This window comes from Triticum dicoccoides, chromosome 3A (genome assembly GCF_002162155.2).
Source record: "Triticum dicoccoides isolate Atlit2015 ecotype Zavitan chromosome 3A, WEW_v2.0, whole genome shotgun sequence".
Lineage (NCBI taxonomy): Eukaryota > Viridiplantae > Streptophyta > Magnoliopsida > Poales > Poaceae > Triticum > Triticum dicoccoides.
The window spans coordinates 204,797,583-204,818,289 of NC_041384.1; the positions used below are offsets into that span (position 1 = coordinate 204,797,583).

General features: G+C 42.1%; 2 protein-coding genes across 3 annotated transcripts; one reads left to right on the forward strand and one right to left on the reverse strand.

Moving 5' to 3' along the window:
• The first annotated feature begins 716 nt into the window (after positions 1 to 716).
• LOC119267865 (beta-glucosidase 10-like) lies at positions 717 to 15,431 on the forward strand. Of its 2 annotated transcripts, XM_037549301.1 has the most exons (14): positions 717 to 934; positions 1,026 to 1,095; positions 1,331 to 1,396; positions 3,261 to 3,313; positions 10,203 to 10,278; positions 10,367 to 10,438; positions 10,947 to 11,034; positions 11,284 to 11,542; positions 11,926 to 12,041; positions 12,734 to 12,954; positions 14,208 to 14,230; positions 14,309 to 14,396; positions 14,672 to 14,762; positions 14,938 to 15,431. In XM_037549301.1, exons 1-14 carry the CDS (start codon positions 791 to 793, stop codon positions 15,137 to 15,139), a joined length of 1,569 nt encoding a protein of 522 aa, XP_037405198.1. In that variant the 5' UTR covers positions 717 to 790; the 3' UTR covers positions 15,140 to 15,431. The 2 variants fall into 2 exon arrangements, with proteins under 2 accessions (XP_037405198.1, XP_037405199.1); XM_037549302.1 differs by lacking the exon at positions 1,331 to 1,396 and having other exon boundaries at positions 718 to 934.
• A 277-nt stretch (positions 15,432 to 15,708) lies between these two features.
• On the reverse strand, positions 15,709 to 19,994 carry LOC119267866 (probable U6 snRNA-associated Sm-like protein LSm4). Its single transcript, XM_037549303.1, has 7 exons — positions 19,756 to 19,994; positions 19,629 to 19,670; positions 19,460 to 19,558; positions 18,189 to 18,266; positions 16,998 to 17,040; positions 16,108 to 16,257; positions 15,709 to 16,015 (listed from the first exon to the last, which is right to left on the reverse strand). Exons 1-7 carry the CDS (start codon positions 19,756 to 19,758, stop codon positions 15,999 to 16,001), a joined length of 432 nt encoding a protein of 143 aa, XP_037405200.1. The 5' UTR covers positions 19,759 to 19,994; the 3' UTR covers positions 15,709 to 15,998.
• Between the last annotated feature and the right edge of the window lie 713 nt (positions 19,995 to 20,707).

Genomic DNA, 20,707 nt, shown 5'->3' on the forward strand with positions numbered 1-20,707 from the left:
GGTCCAGGGCTCCAGGCACCTCGTGAGGCAGCAAACACGCTGGAGACAGCGGACATGGTCACCTCCTAATGCATCACATCGTGGGGTAGATCGTTAAAGGAGATCAGATCTGGGCGGTGTGGTGAATTCGGTCGTCGGCAGTGAATTGCGTCTTTGGCGGCATGGTGAGAAGAATGCATGGTGCAGAGGAAATGGAATCTTGGCGGCACAATCGGAGAGAACAAGGGCGGCGATCTCGGAGGAAGGTGCAACAGAGGCATGATAGAGAAACTGAGGTTCGGGAGAGGGACGAGACTTGCCTGCTCCCCTCCCGTGTGCCCATCCGTGCTCCCGCATACGTGGCTTGATTTGATTGGAACAAAATAAGGCCCGACCCCACCCCTTAAAATCAGGGGGGAGATGATTAGATTAGAAAGAAAAAAAAACAGCCGTTGGATGAGGTGGGAGCACGGATGAGAGTACGGAAAGGGAGCAGGCAAGCCGGATCCTCGGGAGAGATGGAGCGGGAGAGGAATCAGGGGTTATGCAAACGTGACTGCGTCAATTACGGGTTGTTAGCAAAAGTAGGCCCTCGACCGTGGGATTAATCAAGTATCGACGGATCTCCTGTAGTGTGACGATTGACCTGTATCAAACTACTGATGCAAAGTGTTTCCGAAAAGAAATTAGACGGCTGTGGACTGTGGGTGGGCCTACGAGCACGGGTGCAGCGTACTGATCAGATCAAACCTCGTCCGTACACGCCACACCCCTTCGCGCGGACAACGGAGAAGACAGCAACGCACAGCCGATGAGGCCTCTCGGCGCCGTCGCCCTGCTCCTCGTCGCGGCAGCGGCGGCGCCACGGGCGGTGAGCGGCCAGCACTACGGCTCGATCAGCAGAGACGACTTCCCCGTGGACTTCAGCTTCGGGGCCAGCACATCAGCTTATCAGGTGAGAACCATCACGCTTACGTTCATTCGCGGTGAAACGGCGAACACGATCGTTGACATGCTTCTGTGTGTGGTGGGCCGTCGGGATTCAGTGGGAAGGCGCGGCGGCGGAGGACGGCCGGACTCCCAGCGTGTGGGACACCTTCGCTCACGCCCACGCCGGTACGCAAGAACACATGGTTTCCCTTTTGCTGTGCCGTTAGCACACGTTCGTGCCACTGTTCTAGAGTAAATAAAGTCTATTTTGTTGCATCAGTAAAAAGGCAATCCCAACCAGGATCACTCGTTTCTATCACTGACAATGCGGGCCTATGTGTCATGCCCATCTTTACCCACTCCGTCCATACCAACAGCGTGCTTCTTGCGCTCAACGCCCCGCTTCCGTCTCCCGTTCCAGGTTGGCACTCAGCTGCGAGAGGCGAGGTGGAGGAGAAACACGGCAAGGATGAACTGCGCCGTGGAGGTCTGCAGGGACAGTTTATTTCTTTCATAACATGTGTATCACACGTAAACGCCCAAGTCTCAGCAGGTGTTTAGTCTTCCCAACTAGCGACATTCAGTGATCTATTAACTGATGCTTCAGTGATCATGGTTGTCGCGACGGTGCAATGGGTCTCCAAGATAAAGGGGTTCGACCTCAATTCAAGTGCGAGGGCCACACACTCCATGCATGCTGCTAGCTCGGCTTCAGCTGAAGCACCTCGATAGTGTTGAGTATATTGATTAGATTGGAAACATAGGATAGACTAGGAATTATTTTGGCTTGCCTTATACTTTAAAATGATCATGTACTTCTATATATATGCCCATAAGGCTCAAGCAATACATAGATAATTTCATCAAATCTCTCTCCTCCTTTTAACATGGTATCAGTTTCCGGGTTCTAAACCCTAAACCGCCCGTCGCTTCCGCTCCGCGCGCCGCCCTCGGGGCGGTCGGCTTTCATGACCGTCGTCGGGGGCCGCGCCGCCCATACCTAGGGTTCGTTCAACATGCCCTTCATGCTGAAAATATAGAATATACTAGGAATTATTCTGGCTTGCCTTATACTCCCTCCGTCCCAAAATACTTGTCGAAGGAATGAATGTATCTAGATGTATTTTTGTTTTAGGTACATCCATTTTTATGCATTTATCAGACGAGTAATTCCGGACGGAGGAAGTACTTCAAGATGACCATATACTCCTATATATATGCCCATGAGGCTCAAGCAATACATAGACAATTCCACCAAATCTCTCTCTCCCTTCTAACAGATAGGAAGCGGCAGGATGCAAGAAATGAGTGGATTATCTACCAAAGATGAGTGGTCTGCCGTGTGTTTGAGCATATGGTCATAACTCAAAACCATCGTCCCTATCACCACGATCGTGTTCTGGTGTTGGCGGATACATAGGAGAGAATCAATATAGCTTGATAGGAAGTGTCGGGAGGCAGGCTTTTGTAAGAGGAGTTGCCTTCTGGTGTGTTAACTCATTGTGTACATGCCATATACGTCACACTATCATGAGTACATGAAGGCAGAAGGCATTCATATTCGCTGCAGTGATCCAGCAAGTGTAGAAGCCAGTCTGGTCCCGTGTTAATGACGGTATCAATTTATCACCGAATCGTATGGACACATGCATATGATTGATGAGGATGTATGCACTCGGGACGCTGAAGATTCCTCGGGGATCTGGCACCCATGTTATGATATCCTCAAGTTGTCTCGCCAGCGTCGAGCACCGCCTCCACCCCTCCCTCAGATCATGCTCAACCCCATCCCCCTCCTATCCGACGACTTTGCTCTCCAAGGTTAGTGCTTGGTTCCTCATCGCACGAACTCGTCGAATGTGGTTACGTGCCCGCGCCCCATGCTCCTCTCTTAGATTCACTCTTCACCGTCCCCCTTCTGCTTCGTCTGCTTTGAACGATTGAAGTTTCAGCATCATATACTTACTTTTGAAGATTAAATTAATATTCTAAACAATTATAGATCATTGCAATTTGCTCATTTCACATTTTGAATATTGGGTTTTTAGCACTTTTGCCATCTGTTGTGCCACGCTACTCAGTTATGCCACTATTTTTTTCCTATGGCCCCAAATCATAGTTAATTGTAGTCGCACCATCTCGGTGCTGCCTTCTAACACGAAAGAAACACATTTAGATGTGTGTTTAAGAAAAAATAGTTGTTGTAGTCACTATAAATGACTCTCAGTCTCGTGGGTTTTTTTTTCAACCCGGGTCGGTTTAGTGTCTGGGTTCAGGTTCATGGTGGAAATCGAAAGAAATGGATTGTGCATATGGATTATGCCTCGATGCTTATAAGTTCTGCAATACAGGTGATGACTCTGTAAATGGTGACGTGGCAGCTGACGGCTACCACAAGTACAAGGTATGGTAATTTTTGTAACTCAAGTCTGCCACCCTTAATTGGCCTATGTATATCGTGTTATTGAGATGTTTGGTTGCGCTTATTTCTGGCTTTTGTACTTTGGCTTATAAGCCAAAAATACCTATTTATGAGCTTCTGGCTTATGACTAGTATTGTTACATGGTGGTACAAGCCAAAATCGAAAGTGAAACCTCATAAATAAATGTTTTGGGTTTATAAAAGTGCAAAAGCCAAGAATAAGCCCAACCAATCAACGCCTACAACACAAATGCTCATGTAGTTGCTAAGAAGAACTGTGCACAACATGCTATCAAAGAGAGGTTGGTTTGGTATGCTCCGGTTTTAGATGGAGTGGGTGGTTGAGGTATGAGGAGAGGTGAGAGGGTACTTTATAGGTAGTGACTCCAAAATATGTTAGTAAAATATTTGTTAAGATTTTTTTTCTTTCGAACCAACACTAGCTTGAGAAAAAATTAAATGATGTAAACATCATTGACTAACTATAGCTCCCCTAAACATGACAAAAAGTAGCCAATCCTGGTAAAATGTTGCATGCTAATAATGGTGAATTTGTGATGATCAACCTGATAAGGTTTAAGTCTCTGTGTTTACCATGCTAGCCCTTGGATTGATTTGCTAGAATACACGATACCGACATAATACCAAACACAAATGCACCACTCACTATTACATTGAAAGATCCGGAATAACATACTTTAGTACAAACCACTAGCCAGAGCTAGTCAAATAGTGTAGCATTACAACGGAAAGCAAATAAGTTTCATACAGTACCATCCATGCCATAGGCGAACCATGTCGAGTGGAGACTCACAACTCTACGTTATGTCCACTCCTCGTCAGTATCACTGCAACATAATACGTTGCGACCACAAGGGTCAATACATTGATCGTACTGGAAACTGTCATATGAAAATATATAACAGACCTATCTCACCTACATTCATTTTTGGTTAAGTGGAGATTTTGGTTTGTTTTGCAAGCAGCGCAATAGTTTTATCATAACTTTGTAATAGGTGGCCTACTCTATAATACTGGATATGATGCATCACGTAGCATAAGTCCTAGACCTGCTGGCTCAAACCCGATGGAGGTGCCTTAGCATTGGTTGTTTCCAACAAAGATCATATTCCCATGTTCAATCCATCAAATTTTAGTTAATAAAATTATGGTGATGAGATCTTACATATGGCTCTAAGCCAACTTGCTCAAAATTGTCCATAACCGTGGACACGACCAATCATAATTAGTTTTTACACTCTCGATTGATTTATGTACTTTACCCGCATGACCTAGTCAGTACCATTTGCTACTAAACACATATTCTAGAGTAATCAGAAAAATACCAAGGCGAAGCCTTTGGAAAGTAGTTCCCTAAGTCCACCTTGTATGACCATACACCTACCAAACACCTACATCTTCTGGTCATATAGGGTTAGGTCCCCAAAACTTAATTAATTATCTAAGTTGGAGCTTATATGACACACGGCTACACATGAAAGCTACTAAACTAGGAACATGTACAATCTCTTTGAACCTGATTGACATACCAAAAGTGAACATCCCAGTAGGTTATCGCCATAGAAATGGCCCTACGGGTGCCACTCAAGATAAACCAAGCAATGCCACTTTCACCCCGTGATTCATTAACTGGAGTTGGTAGTACATAAGCTTAGACATACATTTCAACTTTGGTAGTTTATGTGATCCCGCCCTGTATATAGCATAGCATGTCTAAGCATTGTAACTCCAAGCGTTGGCGACAAGGAACATGGTAAGTACATATCGCTATCCTACTACGTTTCATAGAATAGTGAAAGGACCTATACGTCTCCTAGAGGGGGTGAATAGGCGTTTTGAAACTTTTGCGGATTTGGCTTTATCCTAATGCGGATTAAAATGAAGGTGCTCTAATCCTAAATATGTTAGGCTCAACTAAGTTCACCAACAGCCTATGCTAAACAAGATATGCACTTAAAGGAACCTTGCAAGCACAAACTATGTCATAATATATGGGATTGAAGGATGCAACTAAGCAATTCAAACTAACATAAGATATATCAATAAGAGCAAGTATGAATTCTGAAAAGTAAAGGATGCGGGAATGAGATAACCACAAGTTAGTCGGGAAGTAGATTTATCCTAAAGTTCACACTTGTGAGAGTGCTAATATCCATTGGAGCAGTGTCGAAGCCGAAACTCCGAAGCGCCAACAAGTGGCTCACCATATTCTTCCCTTTTGACTCACCCTTAACGGATGAGCCTCAGTTACTTGGGGTTGGTCTTGAACACCACACCTTTACAAACCTTCTCGAAGCACACCGCAAGCAAGGAAGCTTCTGAGGAACCTCGACCACCTAGGCATCTTCACAAACTTTTCAAAGAGATCACCAAGTCAACACCACCAAACCGTCTAGAAGGCGGCGGCCTCCAAGAGTAATAAACTCGCAGACTCTCACTCGAACAAATTGATGCGGGGAGCTCAAACCAATGCGACAAATGCAAAGTAAGGACAAGCAACAGATGCTCAACTCACTCTCTCAATCTCACAAGGTGCAACTCAAGAAAGTAGGAGATTGAAGAGAGGGGCATAATGGAAGGGATCAACAAATGGCTCCAAGATCCATACACAAATCCCCCTTCACATAGAGGGGAGATAGGGGTTTGCAGGAGGTGGATTGTGGATTGTGGCTCAAAAGAGTGGTATAAACATCTATGAACAACACCCATACCGGCGGGGAATTAGAGCACTTAAATAGCCAACCCCCCAAAACTAGTCGTTGGACTCAAACGGACCTTCTCTAGACACGTCGTGCCCATTGGGTCCCGTTGGCATGGTATAGTCCCATGGGCAAGGGAGGACTCGTGCCCACGGTCTACCCAGAGACAACCCACAGCAGAAAACTGAAACATGCATAACTTTTTCATACGAACTCAGATTTTGATGATCTTGGGCTCGTTTAAAGCTGTGGACAAGCCCAGGGTCCTCACATAGAGAACCACCCAACATCAAAAACAAATATTGATGGAAAACATGCAAATGTTTGAGCCCTCAGCATATGAAGTGATCACGCTACTCGCCCAAAAGTCCCTCTTGATAGTACGATTATCAAACCTATAATCCGGCCTCCCACCAAGCACCATGAGACTGGTAAAACTAGGAAAATCTAGCTAATATTTTCCTTGCATATTCCACTTGAGATTGATGACAATGTTAATGCTTGCCTCAAGTTGGAATCCTTCTCTTGACCACAGTCACTTGGTGAAGATACTCGAATTGCTTACCCATATTGCAATGAGGGAAGCATTCACTTAAGCACATCTTCACATGTACATTATCACGATGTGGACCGCAAGCTTCAAAGTATATAACCCCTAGATGGTCATCTTGCACTTGCACTTCTCGATGACCATCACCACTTGATGTGATCATCACATAGGCAACTTGAAATCTTTCTTTTGACGCAAGCCCATGAGAAACACCTAACCCACATAGACATAGCAAACACGTAGCATGGGTTAGTTCACAAAAAGCAATTCACAATTTAGTTATCATGCCACTAGATCACTAGAGCCCACGCAGTACATTGTTTGTGCTTGTGTGATGACCATCTAGTATACAATCTTCTAGCGTCATCTTGGTCAACCAACATCTTTACTTCACGCTCCATCTTGGTTTCTCGAAAGCCACAATTAACTCTTCATTTCACTTAATTGCTTCAAGAATGTATCACCAAAGACTCTTTCATGGCCCTATCAAGTTTCACCATGAACATCATATTGGTCATCACTTGCTCTTCTAAATGCTCCAGCACAATCTCTTGAGAGGCATAATGAATTCTTCACTCACCATTTTCTTGTCTTAGAACCATAACTTGAATTTTTCCCATAAATAATTCTCTCAAGTCCTTGATCCTTATAAGCCCAAATATGCCAACCTTTGGTATCATCTAATGAACTCCACCTTGAACATAATTGGTTAGACACTAAAATCAATCTTGATGGCTTCAATAGATATATCCAAAGACCAACTAGTAACCTCACTAGTAGGCACGGGGTCAGAGACCCTGTGCGCACGAGGTATCCAGAGAGTTTAACACTCGACCCGGTGTCCGTGGGGGTCAGGAGGCCAGTGCGCACGAAATGTCCAACAAGATTTCCCTTGACCTGGTGGGCACGGGCCCTGGATCCCGTGGCCACGGGGTAACTAGAGAGGGATACTATGAGGACTTCTTCATGAGGGTTTTGGTGGAACTCTTCCCAAATCAATCCATATGCTTCATGCATCACTATGGAGCATTTCTTCATATAAGATACAATGCACTTGATGCTCCACAGGAATTGTCATTCAATACCAAAGCACAGAGTATATCTTTGTGTTTACGACATTCATCCTTGAATCCATCCAATATCCTTAAGGCACCACCTATGGAATATTCCTCAAATATATATTAATGAAAACATTAGTCCATAGAGATTGTAATTAGTTACCAAAACACACTTAGGGGTTACATGCACTTTCACATAGCATATTAGTAGCATAGTTCTTCCAGCTCAAAAAAGGCATAGTTCTATACTCACACCCTATCATGGCATACTACATGCATAATGAAAATAGAGGTGACATGATCAGATGTTCCACCTGCCTTGGAAGTTGTTGCTGACGTAACACTCCCCACAAGTGCAGACATTACACTCCTCGCCATCTATACATTAAAAGGGCATAACGATGAATAACAACTTAAGAACCAAATAATTCATACAAAAAGAAAACTTGAATGAACGGCAACAAGAACCAAATAAGAACTTATGGCAGTATTATATTGGCTAAGGCTCAATGTAGGATTCAGTGTGCACAAAGAATCATTGCATTTGGGTATGTGGTCTATCAGTTGTGGTCAAATGAGGTTCACCTTAAATTTAAATTAGATTTAAATTTTGCAACACTAATTCAATTCAAAAGGTTTGAAAGGATAGGGTTCAACATGTGAATCAGTGTGTAAAAGATTCATGTTTGAATTTAAATGGGTTTGGAAGTTGTGTTTCAAACAAGGTTTGAACTAAAATTAAAAATAATTCAAACTTTTTGGGTTGGGTCGGTCTCAAAATGATTCAAATGGTTTGTGGTCATCATATGAATCAATTTGAAAAAACATTCATTTGATTTGGATAAATGGTTTGTAAACTAGGTTCAAGCAACGTTTGAATTCAAATTCAAATGATTTGAAAATTTCAATCTTGGAAAATATGGTTCTACTAGACATGTTCCTTTGGAATACAAACCAAAAAGAATTTCTGGATTTGGAACCATAGATCAAAAAGTATGATCAATTCAAGTTTCCAAAACCTCTGCCATGGCATCATTTTTGAAATGTATCTGCAATTTCAAAAATTAAAAGAATAATTTGGTGGAAATTCAACATAATGTTCTATGTGAAACTAGGGTACATAAGGATCATTTTGCAAAAAGAATCACTCCATTTGGGTTCATGGTTTGCAAATTAGGGCCTAAATAAGATTCAAATTTAAACCAAATTCAAATTTAAATTTCAAAAAAAGAATTGTACTGTTGGAGGAAGCACTCCACGGGTATCAATATGCAAAAAGAATCACCTCATCTGGAGTTACAGATAAAAGGTTATAAAGGTTCTAAGGTTCATGGGCTTTTCTGCAAAAGTGCCTAATTAACAGAGTTTATTTTAGTTAACAAAAAATGATGGTGATCATATCAACGGGTGCATCTGCGAATGGCGGTGACGATGGTAGTCGTGGGGGTGCCACGGCTCGTCAGAATTGCCAGGAATCTCTTGTCAGGGTTGCAGGTGGCAACTGCGAGCTTTGGGTTTCGCCGGCGATTCTGCTGCAGTAGTCTTGTGGTCATGGCGATGGTTCAGCGCAACGCACTTGAGTGCGGCGAAGTGAATAGACAACCCGGCATGGTCAATTGGTAGCTCACCTCGCTGGAAACATGGTCGCGGCAGTGGTTATTGCACCGGTGTGCTCGTGATCATGTCCTGGGGTTGACCTGGACACTCGGCGCTTTCAAAAGGATGCGATGAAGTGCGTAGAGCCAGTAGGGGAAAAGAGGGGCCCGCCCTTCACTTGTGTGTGTCGGAATCGGCCAACAACGGCAACCGCAATCGCAGCGACGAAAAATTTTGGCGGCCTGGTAGCAGAGAGGGTGAGCTGGGTGGGGGCTTTTGATGAGGGCAGCAAGGGGGGTTTAAAGGGGTGGTGGCGTGGCCATTCGGTCTCGAGAAGGTGGAGAAAGTGGGGGAATGCTGCGTCGTTCTTGAGGGCGTGCCCGGGGATCTCGGACGGAAGATGACAACGAACTGACAGGTGGGTCCTACCTATCAGGGAGTCAATCACTCGGGCACAGCGTGAGCTGTTGGATCTTCATTAGATCGGACAGCCGGGACTTGTCCCTCGCCTACGTACCGGTTCGGGTGCAGGGTTGGGTCGTGGGCCCTAAGTGGCTACGCGGCTGGTTGGGCTGCGCTGCTGCTGGCCTGAGGCCCAAGTACATAGTGTGTGGTTTTTCTCATATTTGAACTAGGATTTGAATCTAGCTTAAATATTGCCATTTCATACCCAAAAATTTCAAAACTTGCACAAAAGTAGAAGGGATAATATAGATCATAGGAAAAGTAGTTCCAACCCTGATGCAACCTTGAAAAACATTAATGCAACAGGGCTTTGATATGGAGTATTTAATAAAACCCGAATTCAATTAGGGTTTATAAATTTCCAAACTGAATCCCAAAAATCCAAAATGCATTGGAATCATGGTATGCATATGAATTATATGTTTACATCCAAATTTGAAAATTTTAGGATGAGACAGTATCTTTTCTTGTGTTTGTCACAGGAGGATATCAAATTAATGAAGGAGACGGGGCTGGATGCTTATAGATTCTCTATCTCTTGGTCAAGGCTTATTCCTAGTATGTCCTCGAAAAACTTGTAGCAAAGTTTTCTCGTTAAGTTGGTTTTTTACAAACAATAGTTCTGTTTACCTTCACATTTCCACAGATGGAAGAGGAGAAATCAATCCAAAAGGAGTAGAATACTACAACAATCTCATCAATGAACTTCTTGATCATGGTAAATCTTACATGCAAGATATTTATCTACCTATTAAATCTAATCGTCACGGAGACTACATACTATTCACTCTCTTCACAAATCAATGAATTCAATTTTGTACACATGCTGCATGCAGTAAAAGAAGTTGAACTCTGACAGTTAGTAAATATAAATGAAAATGATACCAGTAGGTTTTAGCCGGGCCCTACACCCCTGAATTTATAGTGGACTGAAATTATAGGCCAGAGGTTGGACTAGGGAGTAAGTCCATGAAGAGTTGGACTGAACTGCCCATAACATGTCCAGTTTAACTTACTCATCCTGTTTTTTTATTCTATAACTGTATTTATCTTCTTTTTAATGGCAAAAGTAGACGTATAAACGGAACTGGAGGGGTATATTTTTTTGAACTGGAGGGGTATTATGTACCTCTAATATTTAGTTTGATAAATAATAAGTGGCATTAATGAAGAATGCCATTAAAGAATTGAGCACTTACTCAAATCCTTACTATGTTATCTTGCAGGAATTCAACCACATACAATGATTTTCCAGTACGATCTTCCTCAGATCCTTGAAGATGAATATGGTGGATGGTTGAGTCCCCAAATAATGTATGTATTCTGTTTTCATGCATTTAATTTTTTGTCTTCATTTTTGAAAAATATGATGTGTAAGTATGGTATTATTCATTACTGTTAGTGTATGTTATGGATAATTGTGCAGAATAATAATGTAGGCACAAAAACACGTATTATGTATGCATTGTACAAAACCAGATTGCTTTTTGCCATGCCTGTAGATTTATCGGATGTAAATGCATAGAATATAAGGCACTTTTTAACTCCATTGTCTGTTTCCAGTGATGATTTCACAGCATATGCAGATGTGTGCTTTAGGGAATTTGGGGATAGGGTTACCAATTGGACTACTCTAAATGAACCTAACGCTTTAGTTTCGCTTGGATATGATGCTGGTATCGGGCCACCAGGGAGATGTTCTAAACCATTTGGATTTGCTAACTGTTCCTCTGGGGACTCTGTAAATGAGCCATACATTGTAGCTCATAATTGCTTATTGGCTCATAGCTCAGCTGTGTCACTATACAGAAGAAAGTATCAGGTAATATCTTTTCGCTAGCAAATTAGTACTAAGGTACTTATAAAATTCTTTCTTAATAGTTAGATCAACATTGTTATTCTGAACCATCAATGCAGTAGTCTATGTGATATTTGTCAAGTTATTTGAGATTAGAATAAATTGTTGTCTTGAATAATTGGTCTGCTCCAAAAAGAAAAACCTTAATGCTATCTTTGTTGCCGATATTCTGTGCTAATTATTAGAAGTATGTTATATACGCAAAATTAGTGCTGTAACATTCATATGTCCCTTGGACTTCAGATATAGCTTAACTGTCTTCTAGTTTTCCTAAGGACGTTGAAAGCACCATGTTTCATATGAAATCGGTTATATCCATGGACAAAAAAATATACTTTGTGTTGCAGGCAAAGCAACACGGACTTATTGGCATGAATATGTTTATAAATAACATATTACCTTATACAAATTCAACAGAAGATATAGCTGCAGCGAAAAGAGCACAAGCCTTCTACACAGGCTGGTAGGTTGATCATTTTGTTGTTGTTGTTTTACCTTTACAGTACCAGCATCGATTTCATACTTGGCCTTGACGAATGAGAAGCTTTTTAGGGGTCCGGCTTATTTCATACTAGTTGGATGTCTCCATTGTCTCTTGAATTTTTGCCAAACTGCCAATGAAACTTGCTTTTGAACTCGTTTAAATTTTACTATTTAAACTTGTCCTAGGACAGATAACGTGTCTGAGAGAACATTATGTTATTTAGCAGAGTGCCAGAGTCCATGGAATTTTAGGGCCTGAATAATCTTACAAATAGTGAATTTAGATTACACGTACTTTAATACCATACAGATGTTCTACGGTACTGAAACCCAATCCAGTAAGCTCCTTATTAGTGGAGTTCTTCTGTATATGTCAATACATTATTCTTTAAATTGATATGGTTTAAAGTATGTATTTGACTATCTGGTATGTAATTGTTCATTTTGAAATTTTCAACAAGTACTATTGGATTCGTGGTTTGCCGATTTCTGTACAAAAAACTGAATACTTTTCTAACCACACAATGGTGGGACACTTTTCATATTTAAAGTATGTGTAAACTTATGAAACTAGAAAGTTGGACTTTGTAAATGTAAATGCTGCCATGCGTTGCACTAAAATGGTGAGAAAACTTTGGCCCTTCTGTAAATTTGGTTGTTTCTCTGTATTAGGTTCTTGGATCCTCTCTATTATGGAGATTACCCACTTGTGATGAAGGAAAATACTGGCTCCAAGTTGCCAAAATTTTCTCGAAGCCAGTCTAAACAACTAATCAGCTCTATGGACTTTCTTGGTATCAATTACTACACATTTTTGTACGTGAAGGATGACCCGCATCATGCTCCCAGCAACAGAAGGGATTTCAGGGCTGATATGGCTGCTAAATCAATATGTGAGTGAGTTTCATATGTGTTGTATTTTGGGGACTCAATCATTGTCGTTTTTCTAGAGTTTATTCATGTCAGGAAAAAATCTAGGAAAATGTCAGCACTAATATACTAGATTTTGTTTCACTAACTTTAATATGCTTTACGCCATGTCGGTAAAGGGTTATTATTGATCCTAGTTGGTAATCTATGTCTGTTTATTATTGTGGTCCGGTGGATAATTGGTCTAGAAAGATAAGCAAAACATAGCTTAATACCAGCACAGAGATCACAAAGTAGCCACCGAGATGATCATCCCGTGTCGTGTCAAGATGAGGTGAATGGAGGCCTTGATGTCCAATTTGGCATAGGTTGAAGCCTCATTGGCACTTGAGAATTGAGATTGATCCAACAAGGACCAGGGGTTCTCATACTCTGTCGAGATCTCCTAGCATTCCTTCACTGCACAGACATAGCATCGTAAAGGGGATAGGTGGATATGAGAAATAGAGAAAAGGAGGTATTAATGGAGGCGGTGCCGGCGAATGAAGGGTGCCAGGAGCATCGGTGCCCGGCTGAAGAACGGCGAACATCGCACTTGTTGTTATGGAGCATGGTGGCACACTCCGATGAGGGGCCTGTGCAAAGTTGAGTTGAGAGAGGGGGGAGCAAGAGGGTGGTGACTGATGAGATAGAGAAAGGTGAAAGCCAAATCTGCAGACGAGTCATTGCCACATCATCTCCATTTATTTTTTTCTTTTCTTTTTTGCGAAAACAACGTTGGGACCATTTTATGGACAATACAATTTAAAGGAAACGAGTTTAGGGTGCCGAGAAAGTTATTTGCATGTCAAAGGTCGTGCTGCCGAGGTGTTTAGGTTTGGCTGTGACGCAGCCTTGGTGCTCTGTGTTCTGCCTCTTCGCCACTTGTGGTGGAGGCCGAGCAAGGCATGTAGTGTGTCGTTGTAGTCGTGATGTGGTTGTTTCCATGCATTGTTTGCCGCTCGGCATTGAATCAGCCTTCTTGGCTCTTCTTCTATGAATCTGATACACCTTTCCGTGGTGTATCCTCAAGAAAAAAAAAAGACAAACACACAAGTTTATGGACAATGCGATTTATTCTATAGATCAATAGTTACTACCAGAAGCAATTTCTGCTCATTGAGTAATCTTCCATTATCTAGCTAGCTGTGTACTTTGGATTCATGTTGATTATTTTAATCATATTGGAATTCTTTATTTTAGTGTGATAATTTAATCCATGATTTACCTCTTGCAGTTGCAAGCAATTCTACCACTGGGGTAAGAGAAACTTGCAGTAAATCTGTTTTTAGATATTAAATGTATAATAACAGAGGGCTGACATATAGTGCTTCTCAGTTCTCTGTGCCAGGTTATGGTCTACGGCAAGTGCTTGAACATTTGAAGCAATCTTATGGTAATCCTCCAATCTATATCCATGAGAATGGTAAGTATTTTGCAACTATCCTTGTTGATAAAATAAGCCGGCTGATCTGGCGATTTTGTGTATCTTGTTTAGCATCCTACTTATATGATGTCCAAAAAATTAGAATCATGCAGTGCTGCCCAATATTATGAAACTATTTTTCACTTCCCTAAAATGGTCTTCAGTGCTACAGAAGACATGTGCTTATTCTTGTCTAAATATTCAGTCCAGCCTAGTGCCTATATATTCTTTTAATAAACACCATTAACACGACTTGCAAAAACTTTCAACTGTAGGGTATCCAATGCATCAAGATGTGGTATTTGATGATGGCCCTAGGGTGGAATTCTTGAGTGAACATCTTAAAAACCTGCTTATTGCTCTCAGGTATTACAAGCAAAATCCTCATCCTGCCAGTCTTCAACAAAATGGCAAAATGATGCGAGTGCACCAAAGGACCTTTTAGTTTGCATTATAGAATCGTTCATGTGATAGTAACATGAGCATTTTTATTTGCTGTCAAAAGAAAAAACATGAACATTTCTTTTTTTGGTGATGACAGGAATGGTTCGAATACTAGGGGCTACTTTGCCTGGTCGCTGATGGATTTATATGAACTACTTAGTGTCGGGGACACGTATGGGCTGTATTACGTGGATTTTGCCAATGAGGATCTCAAGAGGTATCCAAGGAGGTCTGCGATTTGGTACAAGGATTTTCTCAAGGGGAGGCGCATGGAGACAGAGAGATTCTCCGATCACTAGCTCTTGACCTCTGGCGTAGACTGCGATAGCTGTTTTCTGTAACATGTAAGGTTAAACTGCTCCATCCCCCCACCGTCGTTATTCCAAACACACCAGAGCGGCCCAAGTGGAGTGAGATGGAAGAATAAGGCGCGCGCTTTTGCCAATTTTCAACTTTTGACCATAAATTAGACCAATACTGGAGTAATATATTATCTCCATCCCAAATTACCTGTGTTAGACTTGTCTATATACAGATATATCTAACATTAATTCGGGACTGAGGAAGTATATAATTATGACTTAAAAATTATGGGATAGAGGGAGTACTTTTCAGTATGAATTCAATGGTACAATTTTCATCATGTTCAGTTGGTCTAATTTATTATCAAATCAAAGTTAAATTTTGTGATGCATGCAGTAGCAGGTTACTAGATGTTTTCCATCTGCAGTATCCCGTTTTAATATTACACGCGTCGAATCAGTCTCTCCGAAAGAAAGAAAATTAAGTTCCAGATGGAAACCATCTGCTGCATCGACAGGCATCTTTTAACGCACAAACATCGTAGGCAGCAGGCTACTGACCGTCATTGATAAAAACTGCACTTTGACATCACAGAACGATATCTCAACAACCAACAAATAGGTAAAATCTGGGCTGGAACTTTGCAAATACATGTTGACTAGTACGCATAATGCCCATACCCAAAATATTAGGACATCCAACTCCTCGGTAACTTCATACCACACAAACCGTTTGCCATACCATACCGCAAAACCCAGCAATTCCAGCTCCAAAGTTTTTCATGTCCTAAGCAATCTATGCAACACCACAACTACAGGCCTTAAAAAGCGGCATTCTCGCATCTCAAGATCCGTCTTACCCACGACCACGTCCTGCCATCAAGTACAACAACAGGTCAGTATGTTGTTATCTAGAAAACCAAGAGCACATGGCAGCGGAATCTAAGCAGAAGTAGCGAACATACCGCCTTTGTTGCCACCTTTACTTCCAATTCCGCCCCTTCCACGGCCACCGCCTTTGCCATCATCTTGGCCACGACCGATGCCTCTGCCTCCAGGTTTAGTGCCTATATCTCCTCTTCCTCTTCCACGACCAACACCTGGTGGCTTCCTATCTGCATATACAGTAGCATGAAATAATTCAGAACAGCACTGAATCAATAGCTCTATCAAAGAACAGGGTAAGTTCTACAGGTTATAATAGTAGTAATGAATAAATTACTGTACGTGCACGTTGGCGCTCCTAACAACACAGAGTCCACTGTAATGTACTACCGGTGGGTATTTACATACAGATAATAAAGCCTAATAGTGTTGAAGTTAGTGCCAGCAGATCTGAGATCAAGTTTATCACGGTATTGTTACTGCAAATATATGCATTATTCATTCATCATGCTTAGTTCTGATCATGCTATCAACATTGTACTTCTAAGATCAATGGCCTATGAAGAAAAAGGAGCAACAGAACAAATAGCTGCCTCTCTTTAAGAATACAAGTCAGACACTGTGTTTGTGCTTAGTGCAGCCGAACTTAAGAAAAACAAAAACTCTTGACCGTTTACAATGTTTAGCCACATGAAAAATGACACTATTAGACTAGAATACTTTCGCACTATTATACTTCTAACCTAATGAGTATGAGAGAGTCAAGTTGCCCCTCAGAGACCACACAATGTCAATTTGCCCAATAGTATGAAGTGATGAGCAGTTCATAAATAACACACAACCAATAAAATGTAGCTATAATTATATATACTTGCCAGTTTATTAGAACATAAATGTGTAAACATATAAATATGTGTTCCAATGAACAACCCACTGCTGATTCAATAAGCTTTAGTCTTTGGATGCATACCTGATCTACTCTTAGAAGTTTCCTCTTGAACCTTGTCAATCACCTGTGAGTGAAACATAAAGCTCATGCAGTCAGGATAGAAACAGCTGGTTAACTTCACTACTGATACTGATAGCTTCAGTCCTCTTAACTGTAAAGATAATATGTACAAGTTTGAAAAAAAAATAAGGGCCATAGTAAATGGAGATTTAGTTGGCGCGGTATTTTAGTGATTTAAAGCCAAAGCAATCCTCATAGCCAGCTAGCCAACTATGTTGAAGTTTAGACCCTTGTACAGCTAGCTGATTAGACTATTTCTCTAGAAAATATATCAGGTCTGAACACACTACAATGCACCGGCCAGAGCTCAATGCGCATATTACAGTGCACAAAATAGAGCTAGTCGTGCTATTGCGCAAATAAATACTCTAGCTGATTAGACTACTTCTCTAGAAAATATCAAGTCTGAACACACTACACTGCACTGGCTAGAGCTCAATGCGCATATTACAGTGCACAAACTAGAGCTGGTCGTGCTATTGCACAAATAAATACTCTTCTATTCAGCTAAAATTTCATCCCTGTGGGTTTTCATTGACCACAGGATGCTAGTTTGACCCCTAATTTCTAACATAATAGGGTAGAGGGAAACGTTGTATCTATCATATCATATGTCCATACACAAAAGTATTCTCATGCGTTGAAGTTAGACTACGGTTATTTTAGCTATTGTAGGTCACTGAATTTCAATTGCATAACCTAAATGAACCAATATTATGAAGTGCACTTATTAAGATTGCAGGGTCTTGCATATGCTGAATACAATATCCACTTGGTCCAATGTCTGACCAAAGCTGATAAGTAATCATTCAAACAATACCAAAACGTAAATTTTACTGGGGAATTCAAGCAATATACATCATTATCTTATTTTTGTAGGAGCAGCTAACAATAGACAAACAAGGCATATTGTGCAATTACATAATGTACCAAGTCTAATGACTTGCACACCAACCATAAATATCAATGTGCTGCTTATGCAACTGATATTGGATATCATACACATATATGCCAACATAGAACCTTATGATAGATGATAACGATGCACAGCCCTATGGTGCATCAGGGGATACATAACACAGATGTAAATCACCACACGAGCAAACTACATCCATACACAAAACAAAGACACATTGTATCTGAAAGCCATACCTCATCAGGAACCCGAAGATACTTGATCGTGTTACCACGAATATAGCACTCCGGCATCCTCCAAAACTTATCACCATCCTGCAAACCCAACCATAGAACGTAAGAGAAGACATCTCAGTCTAATCTAGTAAGACAAAAATATTAAAGAGTCCAAGAGAACACCCAGCAATCTCCACATCAAGTGTGTTGTTCTGTGCATAATTTCATTCAGAAATAAAGAGCTGACTCCCCTGTTCGTTTAGCCAAGTAATGTCCTTAACTAATCTTAAGTTGATCGGCACTCCAGCACGACTCAATGTAGCAAGCCATGCTCACCGATCCCAGATTGCACAGGAAGTGGTGGTTTTGACCGTGCCAGCAAGTAAATCGTTGTACGCCAAGCACGCTAAGTACTGTCCACAGGACAGGTTCCAAATGAACTGATCCTCGACGTCCATAGCTAGTCATCGAGGATCAATTGGCGTGCAAACTGGGATGGATGAGTGCCCGTCAATTGCAAAGTTTTTGCACGGCTTGCTACACTGAATAGGTGATGAACTGCCAGTCAACTCCAGCGTTGAGGTCTGCCACACCCACCGGCGTGCCCCCTCTGTGATCAGTCCGCGGAATCAATGTACCATATCCTCATGGATCATGTCAGGCCGGTATGGCACCAGGTGCTTAACCAGACCTCGCCGCAGTCCTCTATGTCCCGAGCCCGAAAGAAAATTTTGACGGCTGGTTCGAGTCGGCTGCGGAATATGATGGTTCTAGAAAGGGGAAGGGCGGCATTCTCTCATCATCTTGATGATGTCGCACATTTGGCGGCTAAGGAACGACTGCGTGTTTGACAGCGCCACCACCGAAGTATTGGCACTGGTTGATTCAATTCTCATGGAGGCCAACTACGGATGCATGAAGGCTCTCAGGAGACCACCACAGGCGTCCTCCTGACATACTACCTTCGCTAGCAGAGTAAGGCCTTGTACAATGGGAGATGCTTAGGGAAGGTTAAGCGTCTCTCCTGTAGAAATAGGCACCGGTGCTTCAGAAAAACCCGGTTTATTTTTCTAAGCATCTCTCTAAGCACCTCCCATTATACAAGGTCTAAGGGAGCTGTACAGTTATTTTGCCTCTCGTAGCTTATTCTTAGTTGTCTCTGCTCTTGGCTTTTTTTTTGTTTTTTCTCGTTTTTGGCTTGACGCAGTTTCTCTTCTAATGCGTCAATATAAAAAAAATCGTGTGCAAATAAACTCAACCACAGGAGGGAGATGGGGAGCACAAGAATTCACCTTAGAGGTGCAAATAACCTCCCGGAGGTGGATGTTCATCCACGTGTCGCAGTTCACCAAGTGCCCATTGTAGGTCTCGCCGTTCTTGAGCTCCACGAGCTGAAACCACGCAAAACAAATCAAGAAAACCCTAACACGATTGGAACAGGGAGAGCTAGAGCGGTCTTACCATGGGATGCCCCTGGGCGGTCTTGAGGAGCGAGAGGGGAAGCTGCGGAAGAACGAAAATACTAAGTTAGACACGACCGCATCTCCAGCTTTGGGGATCGAGAGGAAAGGGGAGGGAGGTAACGCACCATCTTGAGCGAGATCCGGAGATTGAAAAAAAGTCCGGATCGGCGGATGGAGACGCCGAGCTGGATCGCCGCCGGGGCGGGAAGGAGGCGGCGGCTCCGGGGGAAGATTGCGGGAGCAAAACCCTAAATTTGGCCGCCGGGTCGTGTCGGTAAAGAGGGGGAGATGAGACGAGGCGGAGAACTCGCGAGCCCTATAGTAGGCACGGCAAACCTCGCTCAGTACCGAACGGGCTCGTTTACCTTCTGGAGAAGGTTTTTTTTAGCGGGTCTGGAGAAGAGCTGATTTATATCTATATAATTCAAAAAAGGGTTTACTTTTAGCATAAAGTTTCTTCTTGTTGCTTAAAAAGGATAAATGTAATTTTATTTTATTTTATTTTTGAAAAAAGTTTTCATTTAAACACTGGACCCAGCAATATCACTGGCTACCAGATCAGAAACAAACTCCGGCACAAACTCACCCCAGACAACAGGGGCCCCGGCCAAACCATAACCATACCTCGCAAGAACATGGGCTACACTATTACACATACGATGACAATGCTGAAAATGAAAGCACTCAAAAGACATAAAACAACGACTCCTTGCTTCTCTAATCAGGACCCTAATCTCTGATAAATCTGAATCTCCACTCTTCAACGCCTTAATAAGACTCAAGGAGTCTGATTCCACCAAGACTCGATGAACACCAATCCCATATAATCCCTCTAGAGCAGCTAAACAAGCAAGCGTTTCCGCACGAAGTGCGTTCTTAACATTATTCAATTTCCCTGCTCCAGCCGCTATAACATCTCCTAATTCAGATCACACCACATACCCATATGCACCATCTCCCTTCTCCTCATGGAAAGCTGCATCAAAATTGATCTTTACGAAATCAGAACACGACCGCTCCCATCTCTGAACGCCAGTACTCGAACCTCGATTAATCTTTGGTTCCTTTATAAAATCC

Excerpts from the sequence above, each read along its gene's own strand:
- LOC119267865 (XM_037549301.1), top strand. The coding sequence starts at position 791 with ATGAGGCCTCTCGGCGCCGTCGCCCTGCTCCTCGTCGCGGCAGCGGCG. Across the intron at positions 1,096-1,330 it reads CTTCGCTCACGCCCACGCCG|GTTGGCACTCAGCTGCGAGA; the intron begins GTACGCAAGAAC and ends CTCCCGTTCCAG. Across the intron at positions 3,314-10,202 it reads ACGGCTACCACAAGTACAAG|GAGGATATCAAATTAATGAA; the intron begins GTATGGTAATTT and ends TGTTTGTCACAG.
- LOC119267866 (XM_037549303.1), bottom strand. Across the intron at positions 17,041-18,188 it reads ATCTTCGGGTTCCTGATGAG|GTGATTGACAAGGTTCAAGA; the intron begins GTATGGCTTTCA and ends TTTCACTCACAG. Across the intron at positions 16,258-16,997 it reads AACTTCTAAGAGTAGATCAG|ATAGGAAGCCACCAGGTGTT; the intron begins GTATGCATCCAA and ends CTGTATATGCAG.